The sequence below is a fragment of the Gobio gobio genome, assembly GCF_949357685.1.
Source record: "Gobio gobio genome assembly, chromosome: 19".
Taxonomy (NCBI): Eukaryota; Metazoa; Chordata; class Actinopteri; order Cypriniformes; family Gobionidae; genus Gobio; species Gobio gobio.
The window spans coordinates 29240911-29267920 of record NC_137112.1 but is presented as its reverse complement, the minus strand read 5'-3'; the positions used below and the strand labels follow the sequence as shown (position 1 = coordinate 29267920).

The 27010-nt window shown below is 39.3% G+C and overlaps 1 protein-coding gene across 4 annotated transcripts in view; it reads right to left on the bottom strand.

Annotated features, from left to right (window-relative positions):
• The window catches only part of magi1b (membrane associated guanylate kinase, WW and PDZ domain containing 1b), a 158041-nt gene extending 138194 nt beyond the window's left edge, over nucleotides 1–19847 (bottom strand). For 3 of the 4 annotated variants that reach the window (XM_079845221.1, XM_079845222.1, XM_079845223.1), the window contains exon 1: nucleotides 19047–19843. In XM_079845221.1, the coding sequence (XP_079701347.1) occupies nucleotides 19047–19344 (298 nt within the window). In that variant the 5' untranslated portion in view covers nucleotides 19345–19843. Of the gene's footprint in view, nucleotides 1–19046 lie in introns of all 4 variants that reach the window. The other variant, XM_079845220.1, reaches the window with a different exon arrangement.
• Between the last annotated feature and the right edge of the window lie 7163 nt (nucleotides 19848–27010).

The following is a 27010-nucleotide window of genomic DNA, read 5'->3' as shown; positions in this document are numbered from 1 at the left end:
CTGGCCTCGAAGAGATTCTGGCAAACAGTCCGGCGCCTCAGGAGGGGGAAGCAGTGCCCTACCAACGCTGTTTACAGTGGCGATGGGCGGCTGTTGACCTCAACTGGGGATGTCGTCGGACGGTGGAAGGAATACTTCGAGGATCTCCTCAATCCCGCCATCACGCCTTCCATTGAGGAAGCAGAGGCTGGGGGCTCAGAGGAGGACTCGTCCATCACCCGGGCTGAAGTCATCGAGGTGGTCAAGAAACTCCTCGGTGGCAAGGCACCGGGGGTGGATGAGATCCGCCCTGAGTACCTCAAGTCTCTGGATGTTGTGGGGCTGTCTTGGCTGACACGCCTCTGCAGCATCGCGTGGCGGTCGGGGTCAGTGCCTCTGGGATGGCAGACCGGGGTGGTGGTCCCTCTTTTTAAGAAGGGGGACCGGAGGGTGTGTTCCAACTACAGGGGGATCACACTTCTCAGCCTCCCCGGGAAAGTCTATGCCAGGGTACTGGAGAGGAGAATACGGCCGATAGTAGAACCTCGGATTCAGGAGGAACAGTCTGGTTTTCGTCCCGGTCGTGGAACACTGGACCAGCTCTATACCCTCTACAGGGTGCTGGAGGGTTCATGGGAGTTTGCCCAACCAGTCCACATGTGTTTTGTGGATTTGGAGAGGGCATTCGACTGTGTCCCTCGCTGCATCCTGTGGAGGGTGCTCGGGGAGTATGGGGTCCAGGGTCCTTTGCTAAGGGCTGTCCGGTCCCTGTACGACCAAAGCAGGAGTTTGGTCCGCATTGCCGGCAGTAAGTCAGACTTGTTCCCTTGTTCTTGAAAGGACAAGATCCCGGATACAGGCGGCCGAAATGAGTTTTCTCCGCAGGGTGGCTGGGCGTTCCCTTAGAGATAGGGTGAGGAGCTCAGTCAGTCGGGAGGAACTCGGAGTAGAGCCGCTGCTCCTCCACATCGAGAGGGGTCAGCTGAGGTTGCTCGGGCATCTGTTCCGGATGCCTCCTGAACGCCTTCCCGGGAAGGTGTTTCGGGCATGTCCAACAGGGAGGAGGCCCCGGGGAAGACCTAGGACACGCTGGAGGGACTATGTCTTCCGGCTGGCCTGGGAACGCCTCGGTGTCCCCCCGGAAGAGCTAGAGGAAGTGTCTAGGGAGAGGGAAGTCTGGGCATCTCTGCTTAGACTGCTGCCCCCGCGACCCGGCCCTGGATAAAGCGGAAGAAGATGGATGGATGGATGGATGGATATATATATATATATATATATACACAAATATTTTTTTAATTTAATTTTACTTTTACTTTTATATTATTAATAAAAATAATAATTATAATTTATTATAATTGTGCTTTGTATTCTGTGATATTACATGAAACATTGTACAACATTGAGAATCGCTGGCCAAGGCTTACTAAAGGAAAGGCTGTTAGCCATCAATCAGTGTATGAGTCCATTAAGACCCTCTGGTGGGCCATAAAGCCTCAAATCATGTGACCGACGTCTGTCCACTCCTCACATCAATATCTGAGCCTCCACTCGAGTGGGTTTACAAAGAAAATGTGTGCTGATGTAATGGTGGTGCCGTTGTCTTTTGACAATCCAGAACCTTCTGGATTCTAGAAGCAGAGATGTTCTTCTGTTATATAATCACTTGGGAGGAATCATTAAGAAAAAAATCTCATCATTTATTTTCTGCAGGAAATTATGCACTGTTAATATGCTAATGTCCTGAACCTGCTTCTCCCGCCACTAGAGTATTAACAAAAGCCCTCATTAATATTTCATAGATTTTAATTACGCTTGACCCTATTATGAAGACTGAAGTGACTTACAAAACACATAAATGTGATACAATCACTACATTCGTGTACGTTTCAGTCTCTAATCTAATGATTTATAAAAGGGCCAAAAGATAATTTAGGCAATTAAAATGGAGAGTTTTTTAAGAAAAAGATCTTCAAATGCAAACTAGTGTAAAAATATTAAGATAATATTACAAATATAATAATTCTATGGCCGCATGGTCACATTTTATGACAGTTTTAATAAATACTGTAATAAAATCAAGAAAATTATATTATTCAGTTAAGTTACAAACAGCCACATTTAGTGTTTTCTAGATATTATGATAAATAAAATTTAAATCTTCAAAATGATCTTAAAACGTAACTTGAATTGTATCTTAAAATTAAATTAAATTAAATCATTAAAATTAAATTAAAATTAAATGAAACTAACTAAAGCTATAATAGTGAAACGAAATTGTTACAATTAAATTATTCAAATAAAATAAATAATTACAATAAAATTAAATTATTAAATTAAATTACATTACATTCAATTATTTAAATTAAATTAAATACATTTTCAGGTCAAAGTTCATGGCATTCAATCTGACACGGACATCTATCCCACAAAGAACATTTACATATGGTGTAATAGATTGCGCAGCAATTGATGTGTTGAATTGAAGCTGTCATTATGGCACTTAAACAAAAAGGGTTCTCTTCCTGAATCTACTTGCACCTGTTAACAGGTGGAATGAAGATATGTGTCGGTTTCACCCCAACCTGTCTGACAGGTCCCGCCCAGAGAGCAGGTGTGTTACATATACAGTCAGTCCACGGTTTGCTAGTGGAGCAGTTTCGTAATCTCTGGTATTCAGGATTGAATGTACAATAGTGCAGGCCAGTGCCAGTGCAACATCTCAATCTACTACCCATTACCAGCCAGTAGAATTTAGTGGTATATATTTAAATGTATAAGTACAATGTCTTAGCAAAGTGTTTTTGTTTCAAAGGCATTTTGTAGAGTGCAGCTTCAAGTACAAGATAAGATATGTGAACTATTACGCACAAGAGACAAAGCAGGCCAAGAAAACAGAGATAATGTCAGAAGAGACTGGTCAGACGAGATTCCTGAAGTTCCAAAGCGCGAAGCGCAAACAGAGGGCATGGATACGCATAAACATCCAGCAGAACATTCTAGAGCACTTCCACTATGTGGTAAGCAAACAGGTGTCATGTGAAGTTTCTGGCACTATGGATATTTTAGTCAGCCCTTTCTCATTTATTTGCTTTTAGAAGCCAAACTTCCTCCTGACCCTCCTCAGAGTCAGGTGTTGACTCAAAGAAACAAACTACACTAAGATTTTCCCAGAAACAAAGTCTGACACGCACAGCAAAAAGTGAAGAGGAAGAGATATGGCAAACACAAAAAGGTAGGAAGTAAAGGAATCAGGAAATGATACTGAGGAAGTGACATTGGTCAGGGCTAAACAGCAGAAAGGGCTCATCATGTTGTCTCTGACTGGACTTAAAACTTTCCCAGCATCTGTGTTTCACAAGCGCTGCAGTATCTGAGTCAGCATACGGTATTAAATTGAATGCAGCTTATGCCAAACTTTTTCCCCACCTCAGCTCTTGAACTTTACTCAGGATGTATTTCAACAAAGTACTTAAAAATGGACTGTTAGTTATTGCCCTTTAAATATCGAAAAACCTCTACATTATTCATTATGTTCTAAATATGGATTTTTACATTTCTGCAAATTAAAAGGGGCCTATTTAAATTTATTTATCAACGGAACGATATTACAGAACAATAAATAAAAATCAACTGATACAAAAAGCATTAGTGAATAAACAAATTAATAACTGACATTACAATAACTAAATTTATGAAAATATTACTGAATACAAATATTAGCAGTATTTAAGCGATAGGACATTATAAGGGAGACAAAGAATGGGATTTGGACAAAACACAGGTCAGACGCAAACCAGAATTTCTCATACGAGCACCAAAGCTCAACGCGACCACGTTTATTATAGTTAACTAAAACTAAATCCAATCCACCTAACCTGCTTGTCCTTGGACTGTGTGAGTGAAACCAGAGCGCCCAGAGGAAACCCAGGCTGACATGGGGTGAGCACGCAAACTCCACACAGAAAGGAACCTGGGACCTTCTTGCTGTGAGGCAACAGTGCTACCCACTCAGCCACCCATAATAGTATCTCGATGATACTAAAATAACACTGACCGTGACTGGAGCACATATGCTAACCACTAGGCCAGAGCTCCAACAGAGAATGAGATTTGAACATTAATGAACACATATCTGGCAGGACTCAAACCTAAATTTCCCATATCTGCACCAAGGCTCAATGTGCTAACCTCTAGGCTCCAACAGAGGCCTTTCGTGGGCCCAACAATCCCAATTCTATTTGATATCCCTTCACCTTCCCCTACAGTGTAACGGGTAGGGGAACAGGTAGGTGTAGGGCCTACACCTACCCGTTCCCCTTGCCCCTTGAAACAGAGTGGCAAGGCGCAGAGGTGAAAATATTCCCCTAAGAAATGGGACACCACCACTATACCATTACACGTCATCATAGCCCATTTCTTTGATAAGTGTCCTGTAACATTTAACCAGTATGAACAGCAATGAAGTGCGTAGGCATATCTAACAGAAATCAGGCACGAGCACATTTAACAAATTACTCACTCCCAACGTAGTTTTGCTCTGGTTTTGGACCTAATAAAACGGCACTCGTTTTCAGTTCAAAAGCGTATAAGCCTTTCGTTTCCTAAGATGATACAGAATAATACAAACCATACAAGCCTGGTGAGGCCGCTTTTCAGGCCAAACTGTTCTCTTTGTTTACTAACCTTTCCATTCTGTGCTGAGCCGAGCCAGCCGGTACGGATGTGGTTTCATTTTCTACTGTGGTGCTGCGATAACGGACACGTTGTACGTCAAGTCAGCCGTTGCCTTGATAACAGTTTACAGACGATACGTGACGTAAATATCGACTGCGTTATGAAGGATGACCAGATATATTTTTTTAACTGTTATTAATTAGTGTTCACATAACTCAAATAGCACGTTTAGCAAGCTACGAAGAAACTGGCAGCCAGGCGACACACAAGTGATCGATCCCGAGTGGCAACAACATTATTACACACATTCTAGCAGCATGGTAGTCGGTGTATGGAGGGAAACTCCTCATACCCCTTCGTTCGAAGTGTGGTCCTGAAAAAGCCCTTACCCCTACCAGCCAAAAGAGAATCGAGACACCCCTACCCCTTCATGTGAACGAGCTAAACGAAGGGGTAGGGGAAAGGGAAGGGGTAAGGGGTAGAAATGGGATTGGTCCTTAATGTACGAACAGATCAAGTTGTGTGTCAAACTGGATGTTTACTGACATACTAAAAATAGCAGTGTGCAACAGGGGAAGGAAGGATAAAGTTAAATGAAAAAGGGGAAAAGGAGGACATGCGATGGGGACAGAAAAATGTAAGCACTGAAAAAAAAATATTGAAGGAGAGATGCTGCAGTCTGCACTTTTCAAATGAGGACAATGCACTCCACAGAGAGATCTAATTGCAATACCTGGCAACAGGACTTATTCAATTAGGTAATGTAGGAAAGAGTCTTCGTTTATGCAGTGCAGCTCACCGATGAGATGAGGTCAATGTAAACTTTTCCAAACAAAACATGCTGAGAGAGGGTAAAATATAAGCAGCAGAAAGATATAGTTCACTCACAAATGAAATGAATATTCAGATTTCTCGCTCATGTCATTCCAAAACCGTATGCAGTTACTTTTTCCCTTGCAATGACGTACAAAACAGTTCATAAAGATCACCTCTGTGAAGTTTCAAAATGGACACAAAAAAAAACATTATAGAAGTCCATACAACTATACATTTCAAGTCTTTTGAAGTTATACGATAGCTTTGTGTGAGAAACAGACCAGAATTGAACGACTGAATCAATCAGATTTGGGAACTGGATCAACTAATTCGTAGGAAGAAGAACTTTCCCAGTTATTAGTAAAAAAAAAAAAAAAATACACATTTTGAAAGTCAAAAAGTCAACCTATTTTGAGAATGACCTCTAAAGATCTGAGAAATGTACACATGTGAGAAAAACCTCAAATTCTCCTCCCTAATCCCAGTGACTCCCAAGAATCACAATTTGTCTCAGTCTTTGTCAATGACCTAAGAAGAAGAAAAAACATCAAAGTCTGAATTATTTTTCCACCACAAAAAAGCGACAGATGGAGAGAATTGGTTCGTCATGCCTCTTCCTCTCAGAGGTGCTGAAGACAACTTTGTTTTCCTTCCCTCTGTATAGAAGGAGAAGAGGTCTAAAGCATGCTGCTAGAGGAAAAAGACCTTCCTAAATGAAAAACAGACAGAAAGAAACACCAACTGCACCGCAAGGCAACTTTAGCCCTTTAGCTTAGCATAAATTATTCCCGCCCAACTATCCCCAGAGCAAGAGAGGTGCAGATTCAAAAAATGGCTAACAGGCCTCCTTTAAAGCTGTTGACACAATTACAGGCCATGCCAGTAAATCAGTGCCGTACAGCCTAATTTAAACTGACGCTGCTATATTAAAGGGTTAAGAATAGCATCAAACGTTAAATGCACCACCCTCATCTTCACGCTTTTCTGCCATAAAGTTTGAGGAAGAAATATGGACAGAGTAGAAGTGAGAGCGCAGTACTGGGTGGTATAGTATTTAAAGCAATTTTGTATTTTTTTTATTCGACATTAAGGCTTGTCCGTCAGCCTGATCCTGTTTTCAGTAATATTTCTCTTTTATATGTTTAAATTCGCTACAGATTTATTTATGCATTTGTTTATCATTTATATTTATGCCCTACATTTTAAGTAGGGCTGCACGATTAATCGAAATCGAACCGCAATCGCGATTTGGCTTATGTGCGATTATAAAAGCACAAAGGCTGTGATTTTAATGAAATAAATACTGTATGCCCAGCGTGTCAGTGAAGAGCGGCTCTGTGATCAGTAAACGCTGCTCCGTCTGAAAGCACTGCGAGTTTTAGTCACTTCATTTTATTTTAACTCACTTCATATAGTCAGTCAAGCTGATGTGGCTTCTTATCACAGAATGTCAATCAGCACTGAATACTTTATTATTATGAAAATACCCGAGAAGGCTTGAAGAACTCAATACACCATATCTTGTCGCAGAAGTATTATCTTCATGTTTCATAAGTCAAAGCGTTTCTATCTTCGTTTTATTCAGCTACACAGAGCTAGCTTCACGTTAGGGATTTCCCATTGGGATTTCCTGAAAACCATTACTTCTCTGAGGAAAATGTGGAGTTTCTGCTCGAGGGCGCCCTCTGGCTTCCAGTATTAAACTTTTGGGTAGAAAATAAGAAAAATAATACTTCTAAATAAATGTATATGACAATGAATCCATACGTTTTCCTTCAATGTACAGGAGTTTTAATCCCCACAGTGGATGAGAAGGCTCATATTCCACAGAGGCTCATATTTCATATTAAAGACATAGACTTTCAGAAATTGATATCCCAGATAAAAAGCACAGATTTTTATAATATATATTTTTACAATAAATCCTTAGACCTTTCTAATGATTTTTAGTCATATGCTGTCTGCATACTAATAGGTAACCCAGTTTCCAGTAAAATATAAATATTATTATTATCATACTGTTATATTTATTCTTAAATACTATTTTACATTTTTAATAATGAAAAGTTATCGTAATAGTAATATTTCTTATTTCTATTTAGAAATAATAATAATAATCATAATTATTATTAGCCATATTAATATATAAACACAAAATGTTATATACACACACTTTTCATTTGTAAAAATATATAAATAAACCGCATTTTACGTCGCAATCACAATTTTAACCAGAATAATCGCAATTAGGTGTTTTCCCCAAATCGTCCAGCCCTAATTAGGAATATTTCCATAAATGTTTTTAAGATAAGGCTGTTTATTATAGGTTATTTATTTTGATCTAAAAAAAACTGAAGTATAAAATGACTCATGCCCAGGCTTAAAATTAAATTAACACAGATAAGATATGACAAATCGGACCAATGAGTGTGTGAGCGTTTGACAAAGAAGAGAGAGAAATTACCCTGCTGACTTACTGCAGGCAGAATATGATGGATCTCAACAGACAATGTGTGCATCTATGTGTGTGTGTGTGTGTGTGTTAGGGCTGTGCAATTAATCGAATTTCGATTTCGATTTCGATTTTGCCTCCCAACGATCACCAAAATAGTACAATCGAGAAAAAACGATTATTTTGTCTTGCGTTCTGAATGAAACGCGCACGCGCACATCCGCCCCTCCCGAAGCCACAAACTTTCTCAGATCGGGAGTCTCGTGTGCATATCATCCGCTGGAATTTAAAAACTCTGCGCGAGTAAAGATGGCAGAAGAAGGGCAGTTACAGCAGCGTTTGGTGAGCAAAAAAGGCAAAACCAACTCCGTTGTCTGGGAACAGTTTGGCTTCGAGGAATCAGACGAAGAGCAGAAACATGCTACGTGCAAGATTTTCTACATGGTAGTGGCTGCAACGCAAGGGAACACCACAAATTTGTTTAACCACTTGAAAATGAAACAGAGTGACCTATGACAATCTAATAAAGAAACAAAAACTGACGAGAGCAGGGGTGCCGTGTAAACGTCCTTTTTCCCCTCATATTTTTCAAATAATTCTCTCTTTGTAAACTTTGTTCAATGCATGCGAGTGCTGCCGTATGTTTGAATATGACCAGTCGTTTTCACCGTCATCACCCGGGTTTAGTGCCAGAAGACGCGAATGAGAAGCCGCGCGCGCTGTGAGGAAATGTATCTCTGTGCGCTCATCCGACAGCGCGCACACGTCTCTCAGCACGCAAATATTGAGTTCTCTTTCAAGTCTTGCTCTTGAACGGACAAACTCACACAAAACGTATGTCAACATGTCCATCTTGATGAGTATCCTAGCAGACATAGTCTGTATATGCCTTAAGTGAACTTTATACAGTCGATAAAGACGACGCATATCCGATCCGGATTGAATAGCTTTTGTAAGTTTAATAGGATTCATCTTTAATTTATGCACTCAAATATGCAATGTTATTTTACATTTGAGACATTTCTGTACCTGAAAACTAAGGTTAGACGTACCTGAAAAGCATATCTAGCCGAACCATATTGTTGATCTTATTTATTTGTGATTATCATTTTTACGTGAATACTTTTATACTTTGATTTGAATATATGTTATATTATTTATTTTAATAGTTCAAAAAGTACAACAAATGTTACAATTTCAATTGAATTGTTGAAAGGTGTATTTTTAATAAATACAACACATTCCCAAAGTCATGTGAAATAATCGTGTTACATAATCGTGATTTCAATATTGACCAAAATAATCGTGATTATGATTTTTTCCATAATCGAGCAGCCCTAGTGTGTGTGTGTGTGTGTGTGTGTGTGTGTGTGTGTGTGTGTGTGTGTGTGTGTGTGTGTGTGTGTGTGTGTGTCTGACCCTGTCAATTGGGACGGCACTGTGCTCACGCGGTCACCTAAATGCCAATCAAATCACAACACCATGACTTCAGTTACCATAGCGAGAGAGTCAGCCAGAGACACAACGGAACAGCATGTAAAGTCTAATTAATGAAGATGAACAGTGAAAGAAAGCAATTAAAAAGGTGTTGATGAGAGGTACGACTCTCTTTCACACACAGCAATAAAAGACACAAACAAGGAAAGAACTGCACAGAATCCAACCTAATAAACTAGTACAAGATCGCACACGTCCCTCATTTCATTGAAAACAAAGATGGGGACAATGACAGCAGATGCCGCGTACAGTGGCCCTCGCTGTCAGTATAAATCCTACTGTAAACATATGGCAGCCTCACCTCCACAGCTGCGTACTGTCAAACGCACCCCCCCTCCTCCGTCCCGCCATAAACATGCTAACAAAAGGCATCAGGATGGTTTAGACATCGACACGCTCCAGTCGTTAGATTCGGCACCACAAGTGTTTCGAATCACGCTGATTATTTTGCAGATGGAGGCTTTCGCAATTCAAACTGAAGATCTGATTTGTTTGGAAAGCAAGAACGGCATGTTACTGTGTGAGAAATGAATTAAAAACAAAATAACTGACAAGCGGGGAAACAAGTGATCACAGCTGGATTTCTTTGATTTAATAACTGAAATGTGCAGAAAAAGTTAGGCAGAATGTTCCGGGAGGGTTTGTTGTGGGAGAGATTCCGACTTCCTTCTGTAAATACTAACACATGGTTATTAAATTGAATTGCCTGATCTTCCGAAAGTGGGGTGCATCCTTCCACGGGTGGGTGTGTATGTGGTTGGGTGAGTGTTTAAGAAACATCAGTCTCTGTCTCCAAACCAAATCCCTTTTCAAGCAAGTTTATTAATAGTTTTAGTTAATGATAACAACACTGCCAGACACAGCAGTTCCTAATTTGAGAATAGTGTACGGATTGTACTAAGCTGAAGACATCAATATGACATTCATGTGCGTCAAGACACACTATTCTTGACCCTGAGGAAGTATTTTGATTATTTTGGGACTGTTTACAGAAAACCAGAGAACAAAACTTAATGCATACATGAAGGTTGCATTCATTTACATTTTAAAATCTCTGGAATAATGCATTCTGCAATAAAAACATACTTGAAAAGAGCAGGAGCAAAGCAATTAGCTCGTGCAAGGCTCTCTTACAAGAAAAGCACAAAAAGAGAAGGCACCAAAGAAGGATCCATGGGCAGCCGCCGACCATATCGGACTCCATGGTGGCACAGTGTGTTGTCTGTCTGCTATTGTTGACAATAAAAGCCTGTCTAAATCCTCTTGAACTAGTCTGACCCCCTCCGAACTCTCTGCGAGACACCCCATACTCTTTTTCCTGCCGTCTCTCTTTCAGTAATAAGGCCGTACGAGAAGAGGCAGAGAAAGAAAAGGCCTCTTCTTTAATGAGAACTGTGTATTCAGACCCCTGGGCATCGGCTGAACAGAACCGTGCTGGAAAAACACAACGTGCTGGACACACAGCAACTTCTCCAGAGACCCTGGGATGATGAAGCATAATACAACCGAATATAACAGGGTATTCGATTAAAGTTCCAGTCTCGCAATGTATAAGCAATGTGCACTGCAGGAATACTAAATGTCAAAGCAATAGCATTTTCCCAATACTCCAAGCAATGGTAGTTTCTAAAGCATTAATAAGAAATAATTCACTAAAATAAACTTCACATTTAAGCCGGACAAAGAAAATGAAGTGGCCGGGTGTTCTTATATGAACCAGAAAAAGCTAATTGGAAATATCGGTCTGGAATATAGGGAACCGCCGGTGACTATTCGCACCAGGTCAAGATTATCCCGACACTGCTTGTGTGAGAGACTGCTCTGAAAATCATCGAGAAAAGAGGGCAACGACAGCAGAGCTGTGGCTATGCATGGGTGATCAGAACATCTGATGTGCGCTAGTATGTTTCTGCAGCCTTTCTCCCTGCAGGAGAAACTTTCAAATCGTGTTTCTCTGCACTAACCATTGCCTCTCACAGATGTCACTTAGAATAATATTATCCAAAGGAGATATTCTCTGGGTTTTTCCAACTTTCATCAATGTCCAAGTCTGTAGTGTGTGATTCCAAAGCAGCCAAGGACATTGCGAATGCAATAACAAATGTTTTCCAAACATTCCGTTTTCTTTCATCCTCAAAATTAGAAAAATAACCATTCATCGAATCAGAATCAGATTCCCATCCTTAACCAAGAGTTTCCTTTGTCATAATTACTGCGAGATTTCAGCTATAAATCTGCCTATAAATAAACTGATGAAACTGATTCACAACTGACATATGCAGATATATTTAGCCTTTCAGAAAAGGCGCAATGTTCTAATAGCCATCACTCACCACAAGCTTGTTTGCCATTCAAAGCATCTGCTGATTCAGAAATCACATCTTTCACTTTCTTTCAGTTCTTGTGTGACTAATTGATCTTCACTGGCCAAAAAGAGACAGACTGTGACAGTTAAATAAAAATAAAAAATTCTAATTATTTCTGTCATTAATTACTCACCCCCAATATTGTTCCAAACCCATAAGACCTTCGTTCATCTTCGGAAGACACAAGATATTTTTGATGAAATTCGAGAGGTTTCTGAACCAAACATAGGCAGAAACGTCATTCCAACTGTCAAGGTTGTGAAGCGCCAAGAATACTTTTTGTGCGCAAAACCCTCCAAAATAATGACTTTATTCAACAATCTCATCTCTTCCACGTCATTCTACTACGCGATTGATGCAGTAAACACAGTGCAGCGTTTCAGGGTTCTACGTCAGAACTCCGGCTCATTATTGGCCAGCTCCTGCATCAACATCACACGCATGAGTCGTGGTCCTCGACCTAATCGATATCAATAAAAAATGCGTTCGATAAAACATTCAATAATTTTTTTTCTTCGTCAGAAGAAACCAGAGGCTGCGAAGCAAGTTTGGTTGCATTAACAAAGGCACTCACTCTTTGGTAACCAAGCAACTTAGGGAGTGACAGGCTAACAGCCAATCATGTAACTGTATCATGTTTGGTTGCGCCATATCATTGTCTCGTGATGGATTCATTCTTCAGTAACAGAACCGTCGTGGAGTGATATGAAAATGAGTGCCGCAGCGAGCGAGGAAATTGTTGATAAAACAGGAAAACAAGTCACCTCGCCAGTATGGCAGTTTTTTGGATTGTATAAGTCTGACCGTAGTCAGACCAATGTCGTCTGTAAGACTGTCATCCCCTCAAACTTATACACAGATAAATTATACTTTTGTCTGGCTCCGCATCGTGATCCAGTTTTCAGCCATATCGCACAGCCCTATTCTCACGTGAACAGCGTCAGCCAATAATGAGCAGGCATTCTGATGCAGAACCTGGAAGCGCTGCACTATTAATTATTTTTGTTTGACTTTTTGTGCGCAAAAGACATTCTCATTGTAATTAATGACAGAATTTTTCATTTTTGGGTAAACTAACCTAACTAATGGAAAATTGGAGCTAAATTATTTTTTCATAAGCACTAACCAAACTTGCATGGCTTGCTGAATGCCTTGACCGTGATGTTGTGAAACATGTGGGGCAGCATCACTGACCGAAAGGTGACAAAAGCTTTTCAAAAAGGATGGCAATGATTGTTTTAACAATAAACAAAAGTTCTATTTAAGCTCAGATTAAACTGAGAGAAAAAACAACAGCCAAACATAGAGAATGTTTTGACTCAATATGTATTTTTGAGTATTTAAAAGGTGTCATGAACTGGCTTTTTTTTACTTTTTTATACTGTTGTCTGAGGTCAACTTAGGATGTTTGCGTGGTTTTTACATTCAAAAACATCATAATAAATAAGTAATAGGCTATTTTCTACCATGGTTTTGAGGCTCTCTCCTGGAACGCTCGGTTTTTATGGGCATGTCGCACTGAAGACTTGGAAGCAAACGCCCACTGCTATGATTGGATAACAGTTTTGCATAATAATGAGTTTCACTCCCCCGTCAGTATATGTGGGGAATTGTTTTGAAAACTTCCAACGTGGAGAAACAGCAACCGGAATCCGCCCAAAGGGCTCACAAAATGTCTTTATCAAACAAACACAATGATATATCTCATCCCCCAGCAATTAATAAGAATGTTATTTTTTATTACTTGGCCCGCCCGATCGGTGGATATATCCGTGAACCACGCGTCACTAACACACACACGCCAAGCACGTGCATCAGCAAAACTTCACTGCAGACTAATTATCAAGTTCAAAACTCCCGCAATATAATCAGTAGATATCAAACGATCTGTAACAATGCAATACTATCACATATAAAAAACATGTTTTACTCACATAAGTGTGTTGCACTCCTGTCAGATCCAATATAGAAGGCACAGCATTGTGTTTTAATCTCAATATGTCTGCAAATTCAGTCTCGACCTTTATCTTGTTTACAAACGATTCCGCGGTGAAATGAAGCGAACAAACATGCAATGTCTTACGCACGTGAGCTGGAACTTCATTAAAAATAAAGTTCAACCACACATTCCTAATATTAGAATCCGAAGGATGCTTACACAGTGACTGTGTTTTTCCATAACTAGGCACAGCGCAGTATCTTGTGTTATGTTTATTGCTCGGTAGCCCGATCTGTTTAGCTCCACGAGTCGGTGGGCGGGCTTGAGGCGGGCTTGATTGCTTGGTGTCAATAAAAGCTTTTCTTTGACTAACAAGGAAGTTTTCAGATCCGAAACTTCCAGGATATTCTTACATCACGATGAACTTTTATATATCAAAGGCTGAATGAAAAGTTGATTTCTCAATTCATCACCCCTTTAAAATGTGATATCTTAAGAAAAGTGACAGGCAAAACAAATACTAAAGAGTTTTATCTAAGAGTCACCCCAAGCCTTCCCCAGAAACCTCTATTGAGACAGGTAAGCTGTTGACACATCACTGAGCACACACCAGCCCAGAGTATCTGACATTCAGCTGAATGTTTGCTCATCTCTTTGGTAACCGGGGCTTCAGATGAATGGAAGTAATCACTATAACCTCCAAAACTCACACACACTTGCAACAGATAGAAACGACAGAATGAAACGGTTCATGTGCGATAAAAAAAATTTAAATAAGAAATAAAGTTAATCAACAAAGTCACATGTGAAATGTAAAGATATAAAGATACAGATACATTTTTGTGCATATCATAGTAGGCTACATAGTGATTGTCTCGTAATTGTGACTTATGTACTATTAAACAAATAACAACACAATTTGCTCCATGTCATGCATCCCACAATGTGGGTCAGCTTTTCAAGCAGCAAACAAGAAAGCGACATAGTTGTGCGTGTCTGAGAGCAGAGGGGGAGATCACAGAAAAGCAGCCACCTCACGAATCCCCTTGTAAAATGCTCTCTGATGCTGATAGATACAGTCAAATCCAATTTGATCTGTGAATAAGAATTTCTTTACGGCATCCTCCACAGGACAGTCACAAGACCCCATTAGCCCAGTTGGACGGAGACTCTCCCTGTGGATACACATAGCTTGTGGGGAAAAAAACGCTTTTGCCCGGGAACGGTCATTCTGTACAAACAGCAGTGTAACCAATTCCCCTTACTTACCACTTATATTTTTAAAAATGTCCATCATTGAGGTAGAAGAAGGCCAAGCCCCAGTATATTTACTATATATAAAGCATTTTTGTTTGGTATGTTTTAACATTTAGTTTCATCAGCTTATCAATGATATCGGCATCCAGGTCAATTAACTCAAAGGGTTAATAGTTCACCCAAAAATGAAAATTACCCCATGATTTACTCACCCTCAAACCATCCTAGGTGTATATGACATTCTACTTTCAGACGAATACAATCGGAGTTATATTTAAAAATGTCCTGGCTCTATCAAGCTTTATAATGGCAGCCCAAAATTTGAAAGCCAAAAAAGTGCTTCCATCAATTATAAAAGTTATTCATACTTCTCTGGGGGGTTAATAAGACCTTCTGAAGTGAATTGGTGGGTTTTTGTAAGAAAAATATCCATATTTAACACGTTATAAAGTAAAATATCTAGCTTCCAACGGACTGCCTTCCGTATTCAACTTACGAAGAAAGTGTTTTACTTTACAGTGTTTTCTTTTACTTTTTACTTTAATTTTACTTTATAAAGTTTTCAATATGGATCATTTTCACAAACCCATCGATTCGCTCCAGAAGGCATTTATTAACCCCCTGGAGCTGTGTGGATTACTTTTATAATGTATGGATGCACTTTTTTGGGCTTCAATATAGCCATTATAAAGCTTGGATTAGCCAGGACATTTTTTAACATAAGTCTGATTGTATTCGTCTGAAAGAAGAATGTCATATACACCTATATGGCTTGAGGGTGAGTATGTGTGCTCCATCAGACCTTTCCTATCCAAGCATGGTATAAATCCCATTATCCAGGGTCTTGGTATCTCAAGTCCTGAGTTCAAATGCACGGTTCCTCAATAGTGGCACGTTTCAAACTAAATCCAAAAAGCTGGATCCCTCTCTACCTTTGAATACCATAAAGACACAACTCTACAGTGGACACCTGATTCAAAGCTGCTTTAGACAAATCAATGGTTTTATATATATATATATATATATATATATATATATATATATATATATATATATATATATATATATATATATATATAACCTTAACACCATAATACAGGGGTGCCCAATTCTGTTACTGGATATCTACCTACCTGCTGAGTACAGATCCAACCCTAATCCAACACACATCTTTAATTATTAAGTTCTCCTGATGATCATATTTAGCCGTTTTAGTTGTGTTTGATCATGGTTTGAGCTGAACTTTGCAAGAAGGTAGATCTCCAGGTATAGGATTTGGCACCCCTGCCTTAAATAGTAAGGTACACAAATTGCTGTTGCATAACCATATGAGGATGCACAAACGTGCGGTTGAAATAATTTGGTTATTCATTCACTCCTTTTATTGTTCCTTCCTTTTTTGAAGCACTGAAAGAATGGCTAGCTTTCCTTATTGTTTTAAGTTGTTCCGGCTCACAGACTATGATAGGAAGCAGAGTGGGTTCCTCTCTTTCTCCTGAAGAACACAGATGTTTAAACTGAACTCAGGAAAAGGAAATAAACACTTCCACATGAAATCTACCCACTGAGGCCTCCACTCCTCCCTTCAGCTAATTTACACTGCCGTAAATCTATCAGCCGGTCATATAAAAACCTACAATATGTATATATGAAATGGAATTGTGTTTGATATATGTGAAATGCAGCAGGACTGAAAATCGACTGTGTAAACAATAAAAATGGATGTGGAACGTAAGGGCAGAGCCTCGACAGCCTGATGTGATCCAGATACTAAATACCTTCATGTTAACCCTTTGACCACTGGCTTAAAGGCATTTCACAGTCCTCTTTCTAATGGGTCACGTTAGATTAGCATGATCCCATGTGCAAACTGACACTGTGAACATGCTAAACACACACGCATTTTCTCCCCAGGCATAGCCTAATCCAACTCGATGTCAAATCCCACACAGAAGCTCCCAGACAGAGGGATGTAGAGCAGTGTGTCATTCTCCCCTTCAGAAAGCAGCTCAGAGTGGAAACTGATCTAGGATCAGCATTTGTTTACAATGAGCACAGACATGGGAGAAATCTGATACAGGATAAATTGTCCTACTGTGAAATGCATCATGATAACAAGTCAACAGCCAGTCTGGAGTCCAGACGGGCATTGTATATGCACTAATTTGCAGCCCAACAAAAACTTGGCATGTAAGAGTATCCACAAAAAAAATAAAGGGAAATATCTTTTGATTTGAAAATATCATTTAGAATACATATTCTTATAATTGTATTTGGTTTCATATGGCCTGAAAAATTTTAATCCTGTTTTCGGTTTCAAAAATGACTCTAAAAATGTCATAACCATCACAAAGTTGTAATTTTCCTTACAACTTAAACACGTGATTGTACACAATCAATATTTTCAAAAGATACTTCCAAAATATGGCATTAATTATGTTTTTGGGAAGTCACACCACATGATATTTTACAACCTCGCCTTATAACTTTTATTTGGCGGACAAAACTGTTTCAAATATATGAAATTAATGCAAAACATTTACAGTAAATTAATAAATAGGACAAAAAGAATAGTGTCGTGTCATTGATTGACCCATCAATCTTCTCATTTTTCTCACTTTGTTGTCCATAACTGCCATGCATGTAACTTTCAGCTCAACTCCGCTGACATTACCAATAACAGTGTTTTCTCAGCTGAAGAGGCTTATTCCATCAATCAATACAACCGCGTTGAAAGGTATTCCTATTACATATTACCTCAAGAGAGAGCTGCCAGGGCACAGACTGTTAGTGAGGTCACCACAGAACTGAGAGTCTTAATGTTAAAATCAATGAAGATTAATGAGTGAATTTGTTGTGCGCTGCATTAACTGTGCCGTAGGTTATGGATGGGCTGTGTGCTCACGATTAGACACTGTATATAATAATGGCCCACACAAGGCCACATGACTGCCATGAAGACCCACAGGTGCTTGAACAAGGGCGTACAGAGTCTTGATCCACAAGAAACACACTTCAAACTCAGCTTAATGCATTTCATATCAATTATTCATCCTACAAGTCTGAAGAATGGGAGAGTTTGTGATCATCAGCTTGTAGAGACAAAAAAAAATACTTTTTGCGCACAAACTCACAGAAACACAGATGGCATTTGTTGCCAAAAACATTTTCATAATTAAGGCTGGTTACAACAAAGAATTCCCAGACAGCATGATAGATTATAAACAGTGAAACTCAACACCAGAATGTATATGAGGAGTGTATGAGAGCGAGAGCAAGAGCAAGAGAGAGAGAGAGAGCTGGAGCCGGGCCCAGTGGTGCTCTGGGAATGCAGTCCGAGTTGATTGGCTGGTTTCCTGATATTGTCTGAAGTCATTTGGTGAAATAGGCAGAAGCATAGAGAGCAGCATAACTCAAACCATGTGATGAGGCAGAGCCCTGTGGGGAGTCACCACAGCTTCAGCACAATGGACAGTCTGTAGTGCCTTTACCTGGGAATTACGGCTCACTCATCAACTCCTCATAAAGGAATCAAGCGAAATAAATGACAAATGGGCCTAGAAATGTGAAGAACGGTATCACGTGATTTTTTTTTTTCATTGAGTCATGCTTAAAATGCATCAGAGTGCATTTACAAAGGATGTTCAGCAGTATCTGACCTTCTGTGAATGTGCCAAGTTACTATTATTTCGACTTAAACTGGGGCAAAAAGTTCCACAATGCTTAAGAATATAGATTTACTCATTCTGAAGTGAGAAGCGCATTACATAAAGTAGAAAACAACAATGAAAAGGAATGTGCAAAATGCAGAAATGTCATGGTATAAATAAAAAAACACTTCTACTACTACTTGCTGCTGTAGATCTGGGCTTTCCTTATAGGGAGGCACAACCAAGGTCCTTTACTATTGTAACTATTTTAAAAACTACTTGTTTACTATTTTAAACAATTAAAAATCGGTTCTATTTACTAGTTAATGGACAATGATTTCTTGACTGGGTAATTCCTTGATGATTTGTTTACAGGAAATACATCACATGGAAAAAAACAAAAGCACTCTTCTTACCTTGCCTCACAGTTTTCAACCTAATAGGTCCCTTGCAGTTTTTGATCACTGTCAGCACATCATATAGCGGCAATCCTGAGACAGAGAGCGTCTCCACTTCCAGCAGTAATTCCCCCTCGGACACTTTCCCATTTCTGTACTGTACGGCATTCCCGTTAACGTGTCCGATATAGGCGAACTCCCCATTCTCCGCACCGCCGAGCAGCTGCACGTTCAGCTCGCCACGGGCGTCCTTAGAGACCGTGCACTCGTTAACTTTGGTGGTCCAGTGATTCTTTTTCTGTACCACTTTGGACATGATGAATCAATAAAATCCGTCCAGAAACAGGTGGTTCCGCTGACAGACGAGAAAACGAAATAGTATCATAGAATGAAATATCCCGGCACGCACACGCGGTAAAGTTTCTTTTCCGTCCCCTCGGTCATGAATGCAGCTTCCTCGCAGCCCAAAAAAGAAAGAAAAAACAAAATCAAGCCATTGTCCGGCTGTTGACTAAATGAAATCCCCTGTCCCACCGCTTCCCTAATTAGCCTGTATTGTTTTCCTCATCTTCTTAACATCTTTGCCATTTAATCCTCTTGGTTGCGCTCTTCTGCTTGTTTTAATTTCATAAACCTCTTTAACTACACTTCTTTAAGTCTCACGCTGTTTTCAAAATAGTTTAATGTTTTCTAAAACACTTCTAAGTATAATTCCCGCAGCTTTCTTTGGTGTTGGTTAGGGTTTCCTCATGGTTCACGGCTCCTTTAAACAGGTACAGCGTTGACGTCTGTTTTGATACATTTCATTCTGCTCTGCCTGCTCGCGACTAGGGATGGAGCGAACGTAACGTGCGCGCATGCGCACTATCTCCCTTCGGACTCTTAAAGGGAATCCTCTCTGCGCCCGTCACCAGGTCCTAAAGCCCGTCTTAGAAGGAACGATTTCTGGAAACTCCTGATTAAATGTCTCTCACATTATAAATCGTTCAAGTGCCGGCAATAAATGAATGCAACCATAAACATGTATAAATAATCGCACCTGGACTGTATTCAAGGCTATAATCAGCATCTAAAATGGGTTAATTGTAATGAGAGGAATTGACAACATGTCCAGAATCAAAGTAGGCCTACTGGGCCTTAGTTGTAAATCATGAAAGATTTTCAAGCGTAGTTTTGTCTTTGTTATGTTTAAGACTTGCTGTTTACAAAGACGGGAATTGTTTTCTAACACTCCTGCACGACCAGTTTTGTCGGTTTGCCCAGAGTGGCAGTTTGTGTAGAAATTTAGCATAAGGCTATAGTTCATCCCATAAATCCTTGTTGTTAAACAGGTTCAACCTACCTGCCTATCATGTCTGTTGTCCTAAAAGAATTGTGCCATATTTCTCAAAACTGTTTATAGTGTCTGTATATTTAGGCTACTAACTCACAAATATATTAATCATAAGATTTTAAGAACGTTGACACTCTAGATACACAAAATAGAATAGGGGACATCGGGGCACAACCTAACGCTTCTTGACTTCAGGAGTTCAGAGTAATTATTTTTTCCTACATTAATTTCACACGTCTAGTACAATTATGTGGTTTTGTTTCATTAACACAGTATACTTTTTTCTTGATTTAACCCAAAAGAATGGAAGTGAAATGTGACATGGGGCATGTTGTAACATGTGAGGGGCACAGTGTAACATGACCAAATGTTATCTGATACAATCAAAATAAAATATCCAAGACAACTACAATATTTAGTCAATAAAATACAATTATTAACTTTTTCCATTATTTTTTAATGATTAAAAATAAACTAATTTTATAAAATAATATTGAAAGTCCCTTTTTAATTACACTGTATTTTCTTCACCTCTGTCCCTTTCTATGTCAGTAGTCAGTATATCTTTCCTGCATGTGTTTGTCTGACACCGTGTGTTACAGCCTGACACGTGAAGGCCCGTCGTCGGGATCAGATGGGCTTCGCTGTTCACCATGGGAAAAGCAAATGAGCTCTCTGATCCTAAAAATAACATTCAAAGTACTCCTTCTCCCTGGAGACGCTAACCATTGGCCTGGATGGGACAGGAAACAGAGTGCTTTTAAGCTTAAACCATGCAACTTCTCATCCAATCATCAGCGGAGCTATCAGACGCACACTGCCTTCATGCCTGCTGCATCTGGGATCTTTGAATGATGATGTAACGCATCTAACCCGATTTCACTCCTGAGATAATAAGGAGCAAATTTGAAGTGGTAACTAAATATTGTTTGGGTCCACAGCTAAAACCTGATGTCCCTCTCATTGATGTTGCCGGCCTGTGCCAGCTGAGACCTAAACCTCAATCCACTCGCATGTTAAAAGGGCTTCAATGTCGTATTGAGACTTCCTGATTCAAAAAGGAAGTGAGGTATATGGTACTCACCTGATGTGGAAGTAGAGTTGTATATTTGAGAGTGCAACTTAGCAACGTCTCTCTCAATTTGCCAGTCAAATCCTCTATGACCTGAGAAAGGACATTCTCACTGCTGGCCTTCTACCGCAAACCTCCCTGCCAGAACACGTCATTTAATTCAGAGTGGCTGATGCACTGATGACCCCTGTTTCTTTTTTTTTCTTCATTTGATTCATCTGCCTTTCTGTTTCTTCTTGCAGCCCCTTTGGCTGTGGGCGAACTAGGCCTATCTATATTTTTTTCTCCCAACCCCCTCCTTGCTCTCAGTCGATGAACACATGAGAAACACGTTTATCAACTGACCTACAGTATTGAATATGCAGCATTACTTCACCACCACACAATCCCATATTTTAAAAATAGATTTCTGTTTAGACTTAGGTTTCTGCTTGTTTATTATTTTATGCCTCTAATTGTATTTGACATATGTGTAACAGCAAACACATGACTAGATATTAAATATTGATTGTAATTGTACTTGTAAAAAATCTTGTCTGACTGGAACACTGATGAAGGTCATTGTACTCTGAGAAAAAAAAGACTATTCAGCTTAATTTCAGTGTTATAGCAGCTTAAAAGTGACAAGCATTTTATATTCTGCAACCCACTCATGAACACAATAACTCTCTTTTACTGGCTTTGCAATAAACTTGTCTCTTTTACTTTCATGTTCATTGAAAACCAGGAATGCTAGCTCTTTCTTTCCCAGATCAATTCATTATAGACTGAATTAGTGTTAGACTGCCATGAAACAGGAGGTGAGACTCGGAGATAAACTTCACAGGTCTTTATTCACAGATGTGACGTGAAGAGCATAAACAGTTTAAAGGACACTTAACCGATGAGTCTTTGCAGGATGGATGATGAGCACACAGATGATAAAGGAATAAGTAGCTTGATGAGGATGAAGAAGGTAGGTAGGCCTACAGGTGAGTAGTCGGGTAGGTTCACTCTCGTGTAGACACTGACGAGACCGGACAATGAGTGAGTGTGAGCTGTGCGCTTATAATTGGTGCTTGATGAGGGTCTGACAGTTGACTGGTGATGACTGAGTGTGTGCAGGTGGGAGCCAGGAGGGATTCTGGGAAACGTGACTAGGCTGGTGACAGGAGATCGTGACATAGACATGGGGGGAATCCATGATAGTAATAACAGGTCAAAACCACAGAGCAAACCATCCAGATAATAACAAAAGTCCAAGGCACAGGCAAGCAGGGAAATCCAGGGAGATAGGATCAAAACATGGACACGGAAACCAGAAGTAGCGCTCAGAAATGCAGTGTAACACAAACAAGACTTTGCAATGAGTGAATGAACACACAGGCTGAATCCGAAATCGCCCCCTAAACCCTCAATCACTATTCCCGACCTTAAAGGGATAGTTCACCCAAAAATTAAAATTAGCCCATAATTTACTCACCCTCAAGTCATCCTAGGTGTATATGACATTCTTCTTTCAGACTAATAAAATCGGAGTTAGATTACAAAAGTCCAGGCTAATCCAAGCATTAGAATTTGATTAATAGTTGCTCTGTTTTTGAAGTCCATTAAAAGTGCATCTGTCCGTCAAATAACGTGATCCACGTGGCTCCGGGGTGTTAATAAAGGCCTTCTGAAGGGAATCGAAGCGTTTGTGTAAGAAAAATATCCATATTCAAAACTTTACCTAGTAAACTTTCGGCCGACCGCCTTCCGTGGAAAAGTGTTGAATGTTGAAAGTGAAACTCAAGATGTGTACGTGACGTCATGACGAGGCAGAGGAACTTTCAACACTTTTTCCATAAATTGAACAGGGAAGGCGGTCGGCCAAAAGTTTACTTTATAAAGTTTTAAATATGGATATTTTTCTTACACAAACGCATCGATTCAAACGCCACAAACGCCTTTATTAACACCCCAGAGCCGCGTGGAGCATGTTATTTGATGGGCAGATGCACTTTTTATGGACTTCAAAAACAGAGCAACTATTAATCAAATTCTAATGCTTAGATCAGCCTGGACTTTTGTAATATAACTCCGATTTTATTCGTCTGAAAGAAGAAAGTCATATACACCTAGGATGACTTGAGGGTGAGTAAATCATGGGCTAATTTTAATTTTTGGGTGAACTATCCCTTTAAAGGTCCCATGGCATGGATTTTTTATTTTATTTTATAATGTTTCCTGAGGTGTACTTATATTATTAGTATGATATTTACATCATAAAATGTCATAATTTAGAAATAAAAGGCATTTTTTCTATACTGATATCAGCCCTCTGAATGCTCTGTTTGAAGGGGCGTGTCTGCTGTGAGACTTCAGTGAAAATGCCCACTGTTGTGATTGGCTGATATCTTTGCATTTAAAATGAGTATTAGATTCTGTGGCGGAGGGGGCGTGGTTTAGCAAGGTCTGCAAGCAGCTCTGCCAGAGAGAGACGGACTGGGCACTCGTGGACCATAGAGACGGAGAGCTGGAGAAAGATTGATGAGAAAGTTATATTGTACTGAGCTGTTGAGAGCGCTGTGAGCGCAAGTTTATTTTGTTTGTATCTGAGAGTTCTGAATAAACACGAGTCCCAGTCACGCCGACCCTGTCTTCTTTCTCCTTATTCTACGAACTTTGTAACATAAATGAACAACCAAAAGGCATAAAAAGTTTTACATTTTCAGTTTAAACTTGTGCCGTGTAAACATACCCCTAGATGCTTTTTTAAAGGAATAATACACAAAAAAAAATTACAACCCCAAATCAGAAAAATTTGGGACAGTATGGAAAACGCAAAAAAAAAAAAAAAAAAAGTGATTTCTACATTTACTTTGACTTGTATTTCATTGCAGACAATATGAACACAAAATATTTCATGTTTTGTCTGGTCAACTTCATGTCATTTGTAAATATGCATCCTTTCCTGTCATTCAGACCTGCAACACATTTCAAAAAAAGTTGGGACAATAAAGCATTTACCACTTTGTAATGTTGCCATTCCTTTTCACAACACTTAAAAGACATTGAGGGACTGAAGACACCAAGTGATGAAGTGTTTCAGGTGTAATTTTGTCCCATTCTTCCTGCAAACAAGTCTTAAGGTGGGCAACAGTACGGGGTCTTCGTTGTCGCATGTTGCGCTTCAAAATGCGCCACACATTCTCTATTGGAGACAGGTCGGGACTGCAGGCAGGCCAGTCAAGTACCCGTACCCTCTTCCTCCGCAGCCAGGACTTTGTAATGTGTGCAGAATGTGGTTTTGCATTGTCTTGTTGAAATATGCATGGACGTCCCTGGAAAAGATGTCTTCTTGAAGGCAGCATATTATGCTCCAAAATCTCTATGTACTTTTCAGCATTAATGGTGCCTTCACAGAAGTGCAAGTTACCTTTGCCAAGGGCACTGACACAACCCCATACCATGACAGACCCTGGCTTTTGGACTTGTTGCTGGTAACAGTCTGGATGATCCTTTTCTTCTTTGGTCCGGAGCACACGGCGTCCATTCCTCCCAAAAAAATACCTGAAATACTGATTCATCTGACCACAGTACACGTTTCCACTGTGTGATGGTCCATCCCAGATGCCTCCGAGCCCAGATACGTCGACGGCGCTTCTGGACACTGTTAACATAGGGCTTCCTTTTGGCACAGTACAGTTTTAACTGGCATTTGTGGATGTAACTACATATTGTGGTACTTGACAAAGGTTTGCCACAGTAGTCCTGAGCCCATGTGGTGATATCGCTTATAGATGAATGACGATTCTTGATGCAGTGCCGCCTGAGGGATCGGAGATCACGGTTGTTCAGCTTAGGCTTGCGCCCTTGTCCTTTACGCACTGAAATTCCTCTAGATTCCTTGAATCTTTTAATTATGTTATGCACTGTTGAATGTGAAATATCCAAATCTCTTCCTATCTTTCTTTGAGGAACATTGTTTTTAAACATTTCAATAATTTTCTCACGTATTTGTTGGCAAACTGGCGATACTCGGCCCATCTTTGCTCCTAAAGGATTAGACCTTTCTTGGATGCTGCTTTTGTACCAAATCATAATTACAATCCCCTGTTGACATCACCTGTTTCAAATCACATCATTATTTAACCATTTTACCTCATTACTAGCCCTAAATTGCTCCTGTCTCAACTTTTTTTGAAATGTGTTGCAGGTCTGAATGACAGGAAAGGATGCATATTTACAAATTACATGAAATTGACCAGACAAAACATGAAATATTTTGTGTTCATATTGTCTGCAATGAAATACAAGTCAAAGTAAATTTAGAAATCACTTCTTTTTTTTTTTTTTTTGCGTTTTCCATACTGTCCCAACTTTTTCTGATTTGGGGTTGTAATTCTCTCATAATTTGCTAATTTTGCTGACTGGTTCATAAAGACATTGTAAAAGTAATCCATATGAATCGAGCAGTTTAATCCAAGTCTTCTGAAAAGACACTTGTGCATCCCAATTCGCTTACTATCTGTCCTAAATAGAATTTTGAAAATAGAATTAGTACATCCCAAATCGTAGTATTTTAAAAAGAGTATTCCAAAGATAACCAGATGGTCTACTATTTCCAGTTAGAATTCGAAGTGCAGCTCGATGCACACTCTAACGGCTAATATTGCTCACAACCCTTTGTGCGTTGGACGAGGATTCAATTAGAACTACAAACACAAGTAAAACGTAAAAAATCTACAAACTAAAGTGAATTATCCATATCTAACTTGACGAAAATATATTTATTTAATATTATCCACATTATATTTCATCTGCAATAGCATTGTAAACTTTTGTAATTATACGTTTGACCATTAACTTTTAAATGCGTCATTATATTTGAATCGCAAACACATGAGGGGAGTCTCCGCATGAAATACCTACGAATGGCAGATACAGTAGGAAATTAAATTTTAATTGTGACAAGATGATTGACAGGGCAGTTTAAATGGTGACAGGATGCATGTAACTAAGTGACAGAGCTGTCTGTTAAAGATGATGGAGTAGTATGTCCCAAAGCTTGCATAATCTTTTGCTGCACTGAAAAGTATGTACTTTTCTTCAGAAAAAGAGTACATACTGTTAGGTCTTAGTATAAGTAGACAAATTGGGATGCAGCAACAGTGATGAACACTTTATATGATGAACAGAATTAATTCAAGCTTCAAGCTATATACAGTATATATATATGTATTTATATGTATATACAGTATATATATATATATATATATATATATATATATATATATATATATATATATATATATATATATATATATATATATATATATATATATATATATATATATATATATATATATATATATATATATATATATGTAAACATTGATAAACTCACATAGAGTACATCAAATTTGGTAAACAGAAGTTCAACTGCGTTTGCTTGACAAGTGATTTTCATTTTTGTGTGAACTTGCATATAGCCCATACAGATTTTGTAGCATATGCCATGATGTCCACTTGTTCAGTGCTGTTTATTCATTTCTTAGGTTTTTGGCATTGCGAGCCGTATGTCCTGATCTATAATACCATGTGACCTATTGACCT